At 33.4% G+C, this 17,340-nt stretch overlaps 1 protein-coding gene across 3 annotated transcripts; it reads right to left on the reverse strand.

Annotated features, from left to right (window-relative positions):
- Positions 1–8,722: 8,722 nt before the first annotated feature.
- Positions 8,723–16,020, reverse strand: LOC146925611 (uncharacterized). Of its 3 annotated transcripts, none has more exons than XM_085710500.1 (7): positions 15,806–16,020; positions 15,273–15,368; positions 12,319–13,056; positions 11,717–12,141; positions 10,914–11,220; positions 10,327–10,528; positions 8,723–9,269 (listed from the first exon to the last, which is right to left on the reverse strand). In XM_085710500.1, exons 3-4 carry the CDS (start codon positions 12,986–12,988, stop codon positions 12,053–12,055), a joined length of 759 nt encoding a protein of 252 aa, XP_085566626.1. In that variant the 5' UTR covers positions 12,989–13,056; positions 15,273–15,368; positions 15,806–16,020; the 3' UTR covers positions 8,723–9,269; positions 10,327–10,528; positions 10,914–11,220; positions 11,717–12,052. The 3 variants fall into 3 exon arrangements, with proteins under 3 accessions (XP_085566626.1, XP_085566625.1, XP_085566624.1); XM_085710499.1 differs by having other exon boundaries at positions 10,914–11,212; positions 12,319–13,062; XM_085710498.1 differs by having other exon boundaries at positions 12,319–13,062.
- Between the last annotated feature and the right edge of the window lie 1,320 nt (positions 16,021–17,340).

Genomic DNA, 17,340 nt, shown 5'->3' on the forward strand with positions numbered 1-17,340 from the left:
TAGTCCCATTCCAGCACAAGCCCTTTTTGCTGCATCAACTCTATTCCTCTTTTTATTTTTGTCTTTCTAAAAAGTCCTTGGCTTTTGAATCACACTACTTCTCTAAAAAATAAAATTGGGATAAACTATGAAATTCAATGAAAAACTAAAGGAATGAAATTCAATGAAAAAACTAAAGGAAATTATGCGTTGTTCAAATTGGTGAATCTTACCGAAAATATGCCTTGCCCAAGATCTGGAAATTAATTGAATTTCGTATCACAAAACCCAAAAATCTAGTTTTTGATGTTCTTGATAACATAACATATTTTGATAATTTTGTTTTTGAAACCTGTAATATTTGACAATTAGAGCAGCAAATTAAGGGATCAATTTCACAATAATTGAAGGATTTTGTATCGATTTTTCTTTTTAATCATGTCGTTTTACATGATTGTGATTAATTTGTATTAGGAGCAGACCAATTTCTGGGTAATTTTTTTAAATCAAATTCTGGGTATTGGGAGCAGTGAATTCAATCATTTTCTGGGTATTTAGAAAAAATCTGCATATTAACAAAAAAAGAAAAAAGTGAGAGTGAAGAAGATGCAGGGGAGGCAGTCTGTGAGAGTGAAGAGGGAAGGACAAAGGCATGCGTGTGTTCACAGAAAAGGTTGGCATGTGTTTCTCAAAAAAGGTCTATCTTATTAAGAATCATTGATTTAAATCTAAGGGCTATTATTTACTCCTCTCATCTCTCACAATAACTACTGCTCTCACTTGATATGCCCTACATATATATATCGCCTTTCCGTTTTGGATCCAGGTACCTCTTCTACCTAACTCTAATTGAATGACAATTAGAGGCTAAACTGTTGTTATGACTTAGTTTTTAACTTAGTATGTATAAGTATTAAAACATTGTCATGATCATAATAACTTTTATTTTAAACATAAAAGAATTTTGGGACGGATCTGGTGATTCTTGTTTCAGACAAAAATCTCGTTTTTTCCCGGGGAGGGAGTGAGAGATATATGATGTCTGTTTTGATGAGAATTTTTGTCAGATTACTGCGTTCGATGTCTCGTTGAGAGCTTTGCTCTTCTATCCCTGCGGGTTGATAGGTTTAGAGACTTTTATAAAAGTTTTTTAAGTTCAAACTATCTGGTATTATGATCATGAGAAAGTTAGGATACTTTGCTTTACTTTGTTATTTAACTATGTCATAACACTGTTCGCCCTTTGTTTTCTTCATGGAAGAACCAGATCAAAATGATCTTACCACCAATCAAGAATTGGTCGAATTCCCAAACAATTTAGAAAACTTAAATAAATGGGTAATACCCTCTGTTCCTAAAAAAGAAATTTATAATTTTGGGATGTTTGACTTTAAGTCTAGAATGGCTGTTAAGACCATTGAACAAAATGTTAGAATCTCAAAAGATTCTCAAGATATATTTATGTTATGTAAAAAGGATTTAGAATCCTTTAAAGAGTATAAATATATACATGTTGGGTTAATACAAATTGCTATTAGACCTTTAACTCTGCTTGGCTTAAATACCAGTATAATGGCATACGTAAGAGATGGCAGATGCAATAATTTTAAAGAATCTTTAGCTGCTGTTATTGAGTCCAGTTTATGTCACGGACCAGTCTATTTTGATATAGCACCTAATTTAAGTTTATCCTTATCTGATAAACATTTATTCGAAGCTCTACAAATGAATATTCATACTAATGGATATGATTTTAAAGCTGGAAGTCAAATTATGACTGTTTGTTATAGGATATATTTTAAGGTTTTAAATACCCTTAATCCTAAGGCTAGACAAATAAGTCATCCTGGAACCACTACGTTGGTTAATACTAATTTATTGACCTCTAAGGTAGCCACCAACCGTCTTATAAGATGGGACGAATTAGATTTCCCTGATAATTGGAATCTCCCTCGTATCGTTAACCCGGAACCTATCATGAATAGAAATGTTGAACAAATTGTTCAAACTACTGATGGAGACGTTGAAATTCGTTTTAATCCTCAGAGAATTTGTAAAATACCAAGAAGTATATCTTCTAGATATTCTTCCAACAATTTTTATTCTGTTTCCAGTAATATTTCTAGGAAATCTTTCTCAGAAGCTTCAACATCTAAAACTAAAGATGATTCTGAAACTGTCGAACACATAATTATGAGCGACAACAAAATTCCTTTTGGAGTTTATGAGGCTAATAATAGTCAAAAGGAAGGTAAAACTTCCCCGACTCCATCAGACTTTTAATGGACCTTACGCCTAATAGTCTTTGGAGAAAATTCATAAATGATGAATTTATGATGGAAAAATACTCTGATTTTCGAAAATGGTTTTTCAGAGAATTCCCAGATTGGGAAAGAGAAAAAATTAAAAATGATTACTACAAACATCTTGGCATAACTCAAGAGTTCATCAGATTTGTTGAATGGTTTATAACATATTTTCTCAGTCAAACTGAAAAAGAAATTTGTACTCTAAAATCCAGATCTTGGAATATTATTGGACGTAACGATCCCATTCAATCCCCTTTTCCTCCGGAAGAAAGTTTAACGTTGGGAACTAACGTTGAAGCTGTTGCGTATTCGCACACTAACATAGGATCCAAGGTAGGGAATACCCTTAATAGCCTTAATGAGTTAAACTCCATAATCAAAGCTCAAAATTTTTCTAATGCTTATCTAACTCGAATAGGAGACCAGCTTTTATCTTTAGATAGAGATATCGCTTTTTTAAAATTTTTAGTTGAGAAAAATATACACAATCAGGAAGTTATTATTAACCATTTAAAGAAAAAGGATATTCCTTCAACATCAACATCGGAGTCAAAAGGTTTTTATGACCAAATTAGTGAATCTCCTATTGTTCAGCCTCCCACTAAAATTGAGAATTTCAAAATTGATGATAATTCGAATGAATTTTTGAATACTCTGCAAGAAAAACTTAAGAAATTAAATCTTAATGTTATTTCCAAAGATGAAGATTCTAATAGCGAATCTGAGAGTAAAGATGTTGATGAGCTTGCTAATATGTTCAATGACTCTAGTCTTAATGAAAAGACTGAAATTAATACGGTTTATACTAAAAGAGGAGTTGATAAAATCTATTACGATAGACCCTCGCCACATGATTTACTTTTTGAAGAAAATGATGACATTATTCAAACCTCGTACTCGGGTAGATCCATTTATGAATGGAATATTGACGGTCTTAATGATAGACAAATTGTTACTGTCATTCAAAAAATGCTCATGTATTCTACTATTTGTAAGCAACAAGGTAATACCGATAGAAATATTGCTAGTTTTATAACCGTGGGTTTTGTCGGTCAACTTAGAGGATGGTGGGATGCGTATCTCACAGCTGCCCAAAGAGAAGAAATTCTTTCTCATAAAAAAATTGTTAAAGATGAAGCCACAGGATCTGTGACTAATACTAACGAAGAAGACGCAGTTTATACTTTAAGTCTTTCTATAATAAACAATTTTGTTGGTACCAGAATACCTGTTGGAGAGCGTATTTGCACTCTTTTACAAAATTTACGTTGTCCTTCTTTAACACATTTTAGATGGTATAAAGATACCTTTTTATCCAGAGTTTTCATGATTGAAGACCCTAATAGTAATCATTGGAAAGCCAAATTTGTTGATGGTTTACCTCATCTTTTTGCCGAAAAAGTTAGGCAATCTTTAAGAAATAAAAATGATGGGATAAATATAAATTACCCAAATCTTACTTATGGTCAAATTTCTAATACTTGTATTCAAGAAGGCCTTTCTTTGTGTAATGACATAAAGTTAAAAAATCAACTTAAGAAGCAAAAATTGACCGAAAAACACCAATTAGGGGAATTTTGTGAACAATTTGCCTTTGATCTAGGAAAACCTACTGTGGATAAAAGGAGTAAGAAGAAAATTAGTTCTTCTAATGATACTTCTCAAATTAAGAGAAAGAAATCTCATAAGTCTTCTAAGAAGAGAAAACATAGAGAAAATTTCTCTAAAGGAAAGACTAGGGAAAGTTTTCCCAGCACTAAAAATAAAAGGAAAGCTGATAAGTTTTCAAAAAATATTACTTGCCATAAATGTGGCAAAAGTGGTCATTATGCCACTCAATGCTGGACTAAGAAACAGCTTAATGATATTGAAGATGATAATCTTCGTTCTCAATTAGAGAAAGTCCTATTTAAATATTCTGATAATGAATCCGAAGATAACAATGAAGTTATAAATCAAATTAATGATTCCACCACTAATGACGATTCTGATAATAGTTCGGAGTCAGACTGTCCCTGCAATGAGGAGATAGACTATTGGAAAAATATAGTAGAAATGAATGGTTTAAATGTTCTAACTGAAGAACATGATGAAGCTCTAAAAGCCATTGATAATATTTCAGATAATAATCTAAAGAGAAAAATGTTAGAATTTCTTATTAAAGATGGTTCTAATAAGAATAGAGGACCTCAAATTATTGAGGCACCGTATAATATTAGTGAAGTCTTATCTAGATTTCGCGAAACTAATATTAAGGAAACACCTATCTCTACTAATGATTTGAGAAGAGAAATTAATCTTCTAAAGGGAGAAATATCTCAGATAAAAAGAGATAATAATATATTATCTCAGCGAATTTCTAAATTAGAAACTTTAAAAATTGAGGAAATTATTCAGGACATTCCCAAAAATGAAAATTCTAATTCTCCTACTTCCGAAGAAAAATCTGACAATACTTTTTTAACTACTCTTCAAAGAGTTACTTCACAAAAGTGGTTTATAAAAATTACTTTAGTTATTAACAAAGAGTATGTTCTAAAAAATGAAATTGCTTTGGTTGATAGTGGCGCAGACTTGAACTGCATTCAGGAAGGAATTATTCCTACAAAATATTTTTCCAAAACTACTCAATCTCTAACCCAAGCGGGAGGAGATAAACTTAAAGTTAATTATAAACTTTCTAGTACTTATATTTGCAATCAAAATATTTGTTTACCAACTAATTTTATTTTGGTAAAAAATTTAACTCATAGAGTTATATTAGGAACCCCTTTTTTGCATAATATTATGCCCATCAAAAATATTGATCAAAGAGGAATTACTACTTTAATTGATAATCAAGAAATTACTTTTGAATTTATCACCAATCCTCATACTAGAATGCTTAATGAAGTTAAGGATATTCTTAACAAAAAAGAAAAACAAATATGTTTTCTTAAAGAAGAAATTGGTCTTCGCAATATTGATAATCAACTTAAGAAAGTTGAGATACAAAGACAGATTAAGTCTTTAGAGCTTCAATTCAATAATGAAGTCTGTAACGATTTTCCTAATGCTTTTTGGAATAGAAAGAAACATATTGTTTCTCTACCCTATATTGATGACTTTAATGAAAGTCAAATTCCTACTAAGGCTAGACCGGCTCAAATGAATGATGCCTATCAAGATTTATGTAGAAAAGAGATTCAATCTCTTCTTGACAAAGGATTAATTAGAAAATCTAAATCTCCTTGGAGTTGTACGGCGTTTTACGTTGATAATGCAGCTGAAAAGGAACGTGGTGTTCCTAGGCTTGTTATTAATTATAAACCTCTTAATAAGGTTTTAAAATGGATTAGGTATCCTATTCCAAACAAGAAAGATTTACTTGACAGATTAGCAACTGCTGCTATATTTTCAAAATTTGATATGAAATCTGGTTATTGGCAGATTCAAGTTAAAGAATCTGACAGATATAAAACTGCATTCACAGTTCCTTTTGGTCAATTTGAATGGTTGGTTATGGCTTTTGGTTTAAAAAACGCGCCATCAGAATTTCAAAAAATTATGAATGATATTTTTGAGTCATACTCAGAATTTATTATTGTTTACATTGATGATGTTTTAGTCTTTTCTAAAACTATAGATCAGCATTTTAAACATTTAAAGATCTTCAAAGAAGTGGTCAAAAGAAGTGGGCTTGTTGTCTCTGCGCCCAAGATGAAATTATTCCAGACTAAAATTAGATTTCTGGGTCATACAATTAATAAGGGAACTATTATCCCTATTGATAGAAGTATTGAATTTGCTTCTAAATTTCCAGATATTATTTTAGATAAAACCCAATTGCAAAGATTTTTAGGAAGTCTTAATTACGTGTCTGACTACTATGAGTATTTGTCTAAAGATACAGCCATTTTGTACAATAGACTAAATTCCAAACCTAAGCCCTGGACGGACGAACATACTCATGCTGTTCGTAGGATTAAGAGTAAAGTCAAAAATTTGCCTTGCCTTTCTCTAGCCAATCCTAATTATTTCAAAATTGTTGAAACTGATGCTTCCAATTTGGGTTATGGAGGGATCCTTAAACAAGTTAACCCTACTTCTAATAAAGAAGTATTAGTTAGATTTACTTCAGGAAAATGGAATCCTACCCAATCCAAGTATTCCACGGTTAAGAAAGAAATGCTTTCTATCATAAAATGTATTTCTAAATTTCAGAGTGATCTACTTAATCAAAAGTTTTTGCTTAGGATTGATTGTAGTTCGGCAAAACCTATTATTGAAAAAGATGTTAAAAATCTTGTAGCAAAACAAATCTTTGCTAATTGGCAAGCTCAATTATCTGCATTTGAATTTGATATTCAATATATTAAGGGAGAAAATAATTCTCTTGCTGATTTTTTAACCCGTGAATTTTTACAGGGATATGACAACCCCTTATAGGGGAAGAGGAGGCCGTGGCCAATATGGTCGTGGAAACCAAGGGAGCAATAATATGTTGCCCCAAGAACCAATAACTAGCAATGTTCCTATAATTGGGAATTGGTCAGTGGTCCAATATAGAAAAAATTTTTCTAATATAAAAAAAGAGAAAGATGAAGCATCTTCATCCTCTTCTGCTAAAGGTAAGACAATATCTTACAAACAAGCTACTCAAGAAGAGTCGCCTCAAGAGTATTTTGAAAACCCTATTACAGAAACCATTATGTATATTGATGATGAAGATCTTTCACTAAATAATAGTGATGGTTGGTCTATTAAAGACAGATATTTAGACTCTAGATGCTATCCAGGAATGGCTGGAAAATCTAGACCTCATCTTGAAATGCTTCTGATCGGATCAGGATCAGTTACTATCACTCATAATCACCATAACGGTAATACCAAAGACTTTATAAGTTTTTCAAAATGTCACATTAATAAGATTTTACTCCCTAAAGATTGGGGAATCAACCCCAACAATGAAAAGGCTATTATAGATAGTCAAAACAATTCTATCAATTTCAATTATTGGGACTATGTCAATGCTTTCACCCAAATGTTTTATTACCAAAATCCCAAGAACAAACATTCTTGGTTTTTCTCTATTAATCCTGAAGTTGTGGAAAAATCTATTCCAAACTGGTTCTTTTCTTGGTGGCAAAAATTTGGCCCATCCTTAGAAATTTTACCTGAAGAAATACAAAATTTGTATACATCCTGGTGCAATACCAGTCCTTTAATTGAAAAGGTTGCATCCAGCAAACTTATTACCGGACAATGTCCTTGTCTATTTTTCTGTAAATTCCAAATCCCATGGATTTGGAGATGGAATATCACTATCTCTAAAGACAGGTTCAATGTTCCCATTCTCCAAAGAAATTTCTTTTATAAATTTTGGACTAATATGAGTCCAGACGACCTTAAGATCATAATTGATAAGATTAAGGCTTCTGTTGTATCTGATAAGGCCAAAAGTGTTAAAACCACCAACACTCAAAACTTCTCTATGAATGAAGTAAAGACTTATTTTCAGAGGAAATATCCTCAAGAAACTAATGATCAAATTAAGGTCCGAGTTCTTGATTTCATGAAAGACCAGTTTTTCTGTTCTTTCCCCGAAGACAATATGTCAGTCTCTTCAAAAGGGTCCAAAGACATTGATGAAGATGAAGATGTGTTAGCTGGTGAATCTCAACCAGATCCAACGATGGAAGATATTTGGGACTCAATGATTGAGATCGTTGCAAGCAAAGCCAAATAATTTCCTCCGCAATTATCTCAAGGAATCTTTCAGAAGACAATATGTCTCTTTCAGCTTTTGCTTTAGTCGTTATCAACTTTAGCTTTAGCTTTTTCTTTTGCTTTTTCTTTTGGCAACTTTGTTAAAGCTGTTTGTCGTGTTGTTTTTATTGTTTAAGTGACGATGGGGCCCAATGAGCACCCGGCTTTAAGCAATAATTTCGTTTGTCGTTTGTTTTTGGCTACCGAATGTTTAGGTCGCCTTTTACTGGTTCAAATAGTGAACTTCTTTTCCTATATATAGGAAGTTTGTTTTTCTTTGGAGGCACGCTTTTGCTTCCGCCTTGTAATCTTTTCTCATATACATAAAATCTTTTAACTTTTGTGTAATATCTTGCACCTTTAATCTATATTTCTGACATCAAGAGCAACTTTTGGTATATATATATATATATATATATATATATATATATATATATATATATATATATATATATATATATATATGTATGTCTTTTTGGAAGAAAGATACACAAGCTAAATGGCATGTAGGACCTAAAAATTTAATTTTTATCATTATGTTTTTCCTCGGTCCTTCTGCATTGCAAAAATGAGAAATTGTAGTAATAAAAGTGATCCTCCACAAATAAAAACAAGCAGTGGAATGGTTCGCAAGTGTCGTTCCTTAGCTCTCAAGAGTCAAGACAACATATCAATAGACCCAATAGTAATAGTAATGTGACAAACATTTGATTATAAATCATTGATTTTGATAATGTTAACGTGAACCACAAAGAGCGTGTTTATTCACAATTTTCTCAGACAATTATCAAAGGCAAAAGCAACACAAATCTCAAGTCACACAATAACCCGTTACTTAAAAAACTTCAGTTATTTATTTGGTACTAAAGATATATAAAGTAACCCCAATTGAAAAACAACGAGTCTTTCTCCAAAAGAGCCAACGAGCACAGCAGCAATAGTGCCCAAATATTAGTCTCGCGCTTGGTTCTCTGAAAATATCACGCCAAAAGGCCCGATAAATTTATTTATTGACTCCAACTTTCAGGTTGGGTCTGCCGGAACGTGTCGGAGTCTAGATCAATCAACTCCATGAAATTCAAGTCGTCATGCCCCACAACATTACCCGTAGAAGCCAGTCCCCGTATGTGCTAAAGTCCGCATTCTGGCCAACAGATCCCAATTCAGCTGAGCAATCCAGGTCTTACAAGCCATCAAAAAGTCGGTTAAAAGTGCACCTTCAGCAATGTTTCCCTGACACCAATAAAAATGTCAACATTCAGTTACCCTTCAAGAAATCAAGGACTGTATGCATCACTATCATTTATTAAAATGGCGTTAACACTATGAGAAGACAATGCAAACCGCAGGGGATAGATAAAACAATAAGTCTACAAATATAAAAGAACACTAAAACCAGACATAAAAACGAAACATCACACTGTTTCAAAATATAACCAAATACAAGCCTTGTAACAGAAACAGTTTTCTTCAACTCAATGATAGAAGCTGTGTCGATAACACTAATAGTGGCATTGACGGATTAACTGTTGCTTAATAAAATGCTAATAATGCAATAGTGCACCCAAGATTTTTATACTAAACACAACCTTCATCCTCTAATTACTCATATGAAACATAAGAAAAAAAATTCTAAAAACAAAAAGCTGAAACGTAGTGAAATAAGGATATACCCTGCAGTCGCTTTAATAAGCTCTTCTGTTGTTGGGTTGGGAGGGAGCTTAAATTTGTAAACAGGAAATGTTAAAACCACACCGAGATGATGAGAACCCAACAACCTAATTGGGCCAGTCGGAACAACTTTCCCAGTAGCTCTAGCTCTAACTTTTTTATATATAGGAACTAGCTTACTTTGCTTAAAGTGTAAAGTAGTCCTAAAATCTCAGATACTTTTATCTGCTGGTTGAAAGAAAAAGTTCACAGAACAAAAAACCAAGTACAGTATCATTACAGCATTGTCTTGCATGATTCAAACCAAACCAAACCAAAACCTCTTAGCCTAAGAGTCTTAGGAAACAAGAATCAAATCAAAAAAGCGAAACCAAGCATGATGAATGATTGAGGAAAATTCTTTTTCATCTCCCTCCCTCCCTCTCTCTCTCTCTCTCTCTCTCAAGAAGCGAAGACCATTTCAAAAATTACACAGAAAATTCGACAATAAAAAAATAAAGAAAGAGAAAAGTGACAAAGGCACAACTACAAATCTGCTAAATATCCACCAGTTCGATACTAACTAATACACATATCTCCATATATGCTCATACAAAACAACTAAGAAAGAAATGACTACCTGAACAATTCCTTCCTCAAAAGGTTTTGAGACATAAACATCCATCCCACATTTCAAACACTCTTCATATGTAGCATGGATTACATCTACTGTCATCGCCAATATAGCTAAATGGAATTCACTTTTCCTTTCACTACATTCACCATTAGTCTCCTCATTCGCCGTCCTCTCCATCTCCCGAATTCGAAGAGTTGCTTCAAACCTGAAAATAATGTAAGTACATGATTTATAAAAAACAATATGGGTAAAAAATAATATTCATGTGAATTAGAACAAACATAACATGTATAGAGGGTAAAAACATTATTCATGTGAATTAGAACACACATAACGTGTAAATAGAGTTTATATACAACAAAATAATTTGAATGTGAATTAGTTCATACATAACTTGTATAGCCAACATGCAAGTTACGTGCATTCAACTTACGTGGATATCATTGAATTTATCAGCAAGGCAACTATCGCGTAACTTGCATTCAACTTATGCAAGTTTTTTCTAAATCAGCAAAGGAACTATCATGTTATCTTCAAATAATACCAAAAAAAAAAAAAAAAAAATTAATAATCGATGCAAACAAACATACCCGTCCATTTCTTGCATTTGAATATCCTTGAAGCAAGCATCAAACTTGTGAGGGAATAGAAGCATTTCAAGAGCAGCTTTGCCGCTGTCTGCACACTTCACATCCGCTCCAAAGTTTTTCAAGGCGCCTGCAGTCACTTCCATTAACATCAACCACTAAAATTTTCATTCCGCACAGAAGGCTTCAAACTGAAGTTGAACCATCAGGCATCTCTTTTCCCGGCTGTCTCTTCTTGCCTGTTCCCAAAACTTGCTGAAGGCAAGCTCCCACCATACTAGTTCTCAGTGGCTTCATCATCACTGTATCACTAAAACATGCGGATTTAGCTTTATCAAATTCGTCATTACTAATATTCGTAACTTTGAAACCAAACATGATGAATGATTGAGGAAAATTCTTTTTCATCTCTCTCTCTCTCTTAAGAAGCAAAGACCATTTCAAAAATTACACAGAAAATTCGACAATAAAAAAAGGAAAGAAAGGGAAAGAGAGAGAATTAAAAAGAAGGGAAATTTAGACAAGCTTATGTCTCAAAAGATGGAAAAACAGCTCATATTCAAAAGAAGCACCTTCTCCCTTCTCTCAACAGCCAATATTTGTGCATTTTAATGAATAAAATTCAAGAGAGTACTAATCATGCTCTCTAGGCGCAAAACCAGTCTTTGCTTAAACACAAAAGCACGTTCACACTTTTTATTGTTTCATATTTTAATCAGAAAAACCAAACATTGACTTAAAAAACACACAGCGAAGCACACAAAGAACCCAATGAGTAAGAGGGTTGTTAGAGAAACAATGTTTACCTGTATAGGAAAGAGATAATGGCTAAACAGTGAACACAGTTGAAACCAGATTGGTAGTTGATTCGTCTTGATCTGCACCTTTCTCTTTCTGGACTAGATTTTGTTTTTTGTACAACCTTTTTATATGTGCTTTGTTACTTTTTTTTTCTTTTCTTTCTTTATTTTACAAGTACAAAAAACATAACTGAAACTAAATCGATCGGAGAGTTCTACCGGAACCGCCATTGCGACGAGGACATCACGGATTTAGCGGAGGCTTTGCGCGGCTTTTACCTATATCAGGTGTGGCCGTCACCTTACCTTTTACATTACTTCTGCACTCACTTCGTTCTCTGTTCATGTAAATTGTTCAATGCTTATTTGTAAACTGCTCAATGTTTCTTCCAATTTCTTGATATCTCCAGCTTGTTTCTCCACATTTTTATCTGACAAACGAATTGAAAATACAATTAGTGTGATGGCCTTGAAATGGAGCTATGAAGCACGGACACTCCTCGGATTGGGGGTGTCCCGGTGTGTCTGACACGACACTTATGGTTTGTGTCCGTGTCCGTGTGTCAAATGCATAATAGATTTTAACGAATTTATAACAATATTCTTACTCGTTTCAATGAGTTCACTCCTCAGCTTTTCTAATATCTCGCCACAACCACCATGTACATCTCCATCGCCACCACCACCGCAACCGCCATCGCCACCAACGTCATCCATTGCCCTGATTCTTTTTGACCTTCTCCTTTCGCCACCACCATCTACAACTCCATCGGTCCTCCTTTCCCCTCCACCACCTTCAGCTCCGGTGCCACCGCCAACTTCAACACCATCCATCCTCATTTCTCCACCACCATCTACAGCCTCATTGCCACCGCCACCAACTTCAACCATGGCCCTAATTCTTTTGGACCTTCTCCTTTCCCCACCACCACCTATTACACCATCTGTCCTCCTTTCGCCACCACCACCTTCAGCTCTGGTGCCACCGCCACCGCCAACTTCAACACCATCCATCCTTATTTCTCCACCACCATCTACAGCCTCATTGCCACCGCCACCAACTTCAACAATGGCCCTAATTCTTTTGGACCTTCTCCTTTCCCCACCACCACCTACTACAATATCGGTCCTCCTTTCGCCACCACCACCTTCAGCTCCGGTGCCACCGCCAACTTCAACACCATCCGTCATCCTTTCGCCATCGCATCGAACTCTAATCCTATTTGATCTCCTGGGTTTTCCAATCGGATATTGAATGCTTGGATATCTATTAGGCATGGTCTCAGCGAAAAAGAAAGGATATTCACTTTGCAACTTGTTGATGCTTCAATATGGTGAACTTGAACCTTCAGCTGAAAAGGTAGTGTTAAGTGATAGTTACTCTAAGAATATCAAGAAAATAGAAGTTTATAGAGGGAATCACGCGTGGGAAGCCACAGATTCAATAAATAAAGGAAATGTAAGTATGTCACAAGTTTCCACACTTTCTATAAGAACAATATTCTTCATTATTAATTTATGAAAGCAATATTTAAACTCATAAACCTTTGATTCACAAAAACAACTATATCGTGACACACTTTTGTTTTATATTCCTACATTCACACACCAACTCTATCATACCATAGTGTGTGGTCCATTAAATTTTTGTCTTTTGCTATCTAGACTAGAATAGAAGAACTATTCTGAGTGTGACATTTTTGGCACTTTCTTGTGTGCTACTGCTATATATCTAGGCTATACATGTGTATGAGAAAGTACAATGTAACTTCATAATTCCAAAAGTACAAACTTAATAATGGCTTAAACATGAATGTAGATAGATAAATAACAACAAATGCAATCATTCAACAAGGAAATAAAATAATTGAATATCCACTGTATGCCTTTCCCTACATCCATCAAGATAGCTCATGAAAACAAATTATCCAAAAACATAGTCAATCACACAATTAAAATGGTTTGATCAGTCTGCAGGGCAAGTTTTAACACAATTAACATGGTTTAATCATTGAGGTGATGACAGCAAGCTGTAACATAATGCAACTGACAGCTGCTGATGACAGCACCAGTTTCCACACTTTCTATAAGAACAATATTCTTCATTATTAATTTATGAAAGCAATATTTAAACTCATAAACCTTTGATTCACAAAAACAACTATATCGTGACACACTTTTGTTTTATATTCCTACATTCACACACCAACTCTATCATACCATAGTGTGTGGTCCATTAAATTTTTGTCTTTTGCTATCTAGACTAGAATAGAAGAACTATTCTGAGTGTGACACATTTTTGGCACTTTCTTGTGTGCTACTGCTATATATCTAGGCTATACATGTGTATGAGAAAGTACAATGTAACTTCATAATTCCAAAAGTACAAACTTAATAATGGCTTAAACATGAATGTAGATAGATAAATAACAACAAATGCAATCATTCAACAAGGAAATAAAATAATTGAATATCCACTGTATGCCTTTCCCTACATCCATCAAGATAGCTCATGAAAACAAATTATCCAAAAACATAGTCAATCACACAATTAAAATGGTTTGATCAGTCTGCAGGGCAAGTTTTAACACAATTAACATGGTTTAATCATTGAGGTGATGACAGCAAGCTGTAACATAATGCAACTGACAGCTGCTGATGACAGCACCAGTACATGCTAAATGTTGAAATGCTAGATAAAAGGAAATTGAGTTTGTGATAGAGATGCAACAATTGAGAAAAATTCAGAGAATTTCAATGGAAAGAATCAATTTCCTGATTTAATTGAGGCAATGTTGGAGCTTATATCAAGTAATAGCTATAAGATGAGAGAAGCATGACATTATTGACATGGTGTTATTGATTATCACTAAGTGAATCATTGGACCAAAGCAAAGTAGTACAAATTTAAACAAGAAAATAGTTTGACAATTCACAACATTCATGAACAATCTCAATTTAAAAACAATACATTCATAATGAAAGAAATCAGCATCATGAATACCTGCAACTTTATCAGCTTAAAAGGAATGATATTTTCGATAGCGTAGTTTGACTCATGATATACGAAATGTTAAACTTTTAAACCAAAAAACTACCAAAGGAAATAAGGTATGGTATGTTAACTAGATCAGAAAACACATTTTCATAAAATACTTCTAAAGAAAACACTTGGAATTTATTGAAATCAATCCATATTTAGCAATTGATCTGTATGGTTTAATCAGTCTGCAGGGCAAGTTTTTACACAATTAACATGGTTTAATCATTGAGGTGATGACAGCAAGTTGTAACATAATGCAACTGACAGCTGCTGATGACAGCACCAGTACATGCTAAATGTTGAAATGCTAAACTAGATTATCAATTAAATTCTCATTGCAATATATAAATAAGAAGTTTAGAGAAATAGCATCAGCATAAATAACACCTACAAACCATATAGACTGATACACGGATAGGTTAAAATATGTTTTCAAAAGTCTCTACATGCAACCACATCCAAATTTCTAGACAGCTCAAGGTAAAATCAGAACAAACATTTCAATAGTTAATTTCTGACCTTCAACCTCTGCTTCAAAATCCTCTTCTTCCTCTGAATCTGAACAGTCTTAGGCCACTTGTCGAATCTGGTCAAATCCCTCTTCTTCTCGAATAGCTTCCATTCATCCAAAACAACCAATAAGGACATTAGATTTGATATGAACACGTTGAGTATAAAAAATAAACTTAATCATTTTGTGCTCACTACTAAAATGGGTTTTGATAACGTTAAAGTTAAATTACAACACCAATCAAAACAAAACAGGCCCTGAGATAAGTCAAATAAGTCAATTATTCCACTACAAAACTTATTCCACTAAATAAGTTCAAATAAGTAAACTGAAACAATCCAAACAGGACCTGAGATAGCAAATATCAGATAATTTGAAATGTGATATCAACATAACTAGTAAATCTAATGAATGCATGATACAAAAACAGAATTTGGAATTAATCGAACAAATTTAGCAAAAGTTATGACAATTGAATATAGAATCCTTAGGGTTTGAGAGTATAAACCCTAATCAAGAGTTTTCGAAGCAATCGAAATACCTTGTGAGAGAGAAAACGACTACGTTGCAGAGAAGAGAGAAAAAACGAGCTTCAATCGGAGCTTCCAATGAAATTTGTGAAGTGAAAACGGCTACGTTGCAGAGAAGAGAGCTAAAGATCGGAACCTCAACGAGCTTCAATTGCCATTTTCGAGCATCAGATCGGAAGAGCGGAAAAATCGCAATGGAGCTTTGTTGTGTCTGAAAAATCGCAATGGAGAAAGAGTCTGAAAGGAGATTAAACGGTCTTATGTGTCTGAAAGGAGATTAAAGAGAATTGCTCTTCTTACACCATTTTTTGCTCATTCCCAACACAAAATACTCCGGTGTGAGTTGAGAATACACGTGCGTGAGTTAACTCACGCTAGGCTATTTTGTTGGGAACGAGCGAAAAAATGCTAGGATAAGAGCCGTACCCGAGATTAAATGGGCTTATTTTTTTATAAGTTATAAATGTGTGTCACTATTTTTATAAGTTATAAATGCTAGGAGTATTTTGTCAATATTTTTGTTATATTATTTTTTGATAGAAATTTGTATTTATCAAAATTGCGTCACTAAAATATTATTTTTCAAAATATATTAACATTGAATATGTATGAAAAAATAATCACAATCGACAAAAATAGTTTGATATTTTATTTGAACTTAAATTTAACATTATAAGAGAAATACTAACTTGTATGATGATAATAATAAACTACTTCTCCTAAAAATATTAATAATAAATTTATATTAAATGAATGATACTCAGAGCATATAGACGTACATTAAGGCATGATTTGATTATAGTTACACCAGAATATTACAAAAATATTGATTATATTAAAAAATTTGTGACCAAACTATTGGTCAATAATTTGTTTAACGACCGAAAAAATGATTGAAAATTTATTTAGCGATTGTAATATTGGTCGAAATTTCGGTCGCTAAAATATGAAATATTAAAAATTGATTGCATTTTTCGTCGCTATTTGTTTAGCCCAACTAAAAATCTATTCATAGTCCGTCGTTGAACTCAGAAGCTAGACAAATCAAACATGCATATAAATAAATATTTAGATAATAGATGTTAGAGAGAGAAAGAGTTCGATGGAGAGAATAGAGTTAGATTGAGATTCGATGGTATTCTTTGAGAGTTCGATTGAGGTTCGATTGCAAAAAGAAAGACGATGATCACTGAGTTCGATTGGAGTTCGATTGAACAAGCAGAGTGAAAGGAAAACAGAGAGTTCAATTGAGTATTGGCTACCACTGTTCTCTTGTTACACTCTGGGCAACTTGAATTTTTAGTAGTTTTTTTTGGCACACCATATGCTGAAGGGATTACTGTGATTTTGTTAATATAATTCATTTTGGCTTGTTAAAAAAATATTGCTTGTTTGGAAAAAAAATTGTGCATTTTGTGAGAGAAGATTATCAGCGGAGGAAATTATACGTACGATCGCTTCCTACCTTTTTTGAAACCTTACGTGGCAAGAAATTCTTAATGAATAAAAATAAACATTTTATGTGGCAGAAAAATCATAACACGCA

The sequence above is a fragment of the Medicago sativa genome, chromosome 5, assembly GCF_051527215.1.
Source record: "Medicago sativa cultivar Bolivia chromosome 5, Bolivia_mono, whole genome shotgun sequence".
NCBI lineage: Eukaryota > Viridiplantae > Streptophyta > Magnoliopsida > Fabales > Fabaceae > Medicago > Medicago sativa.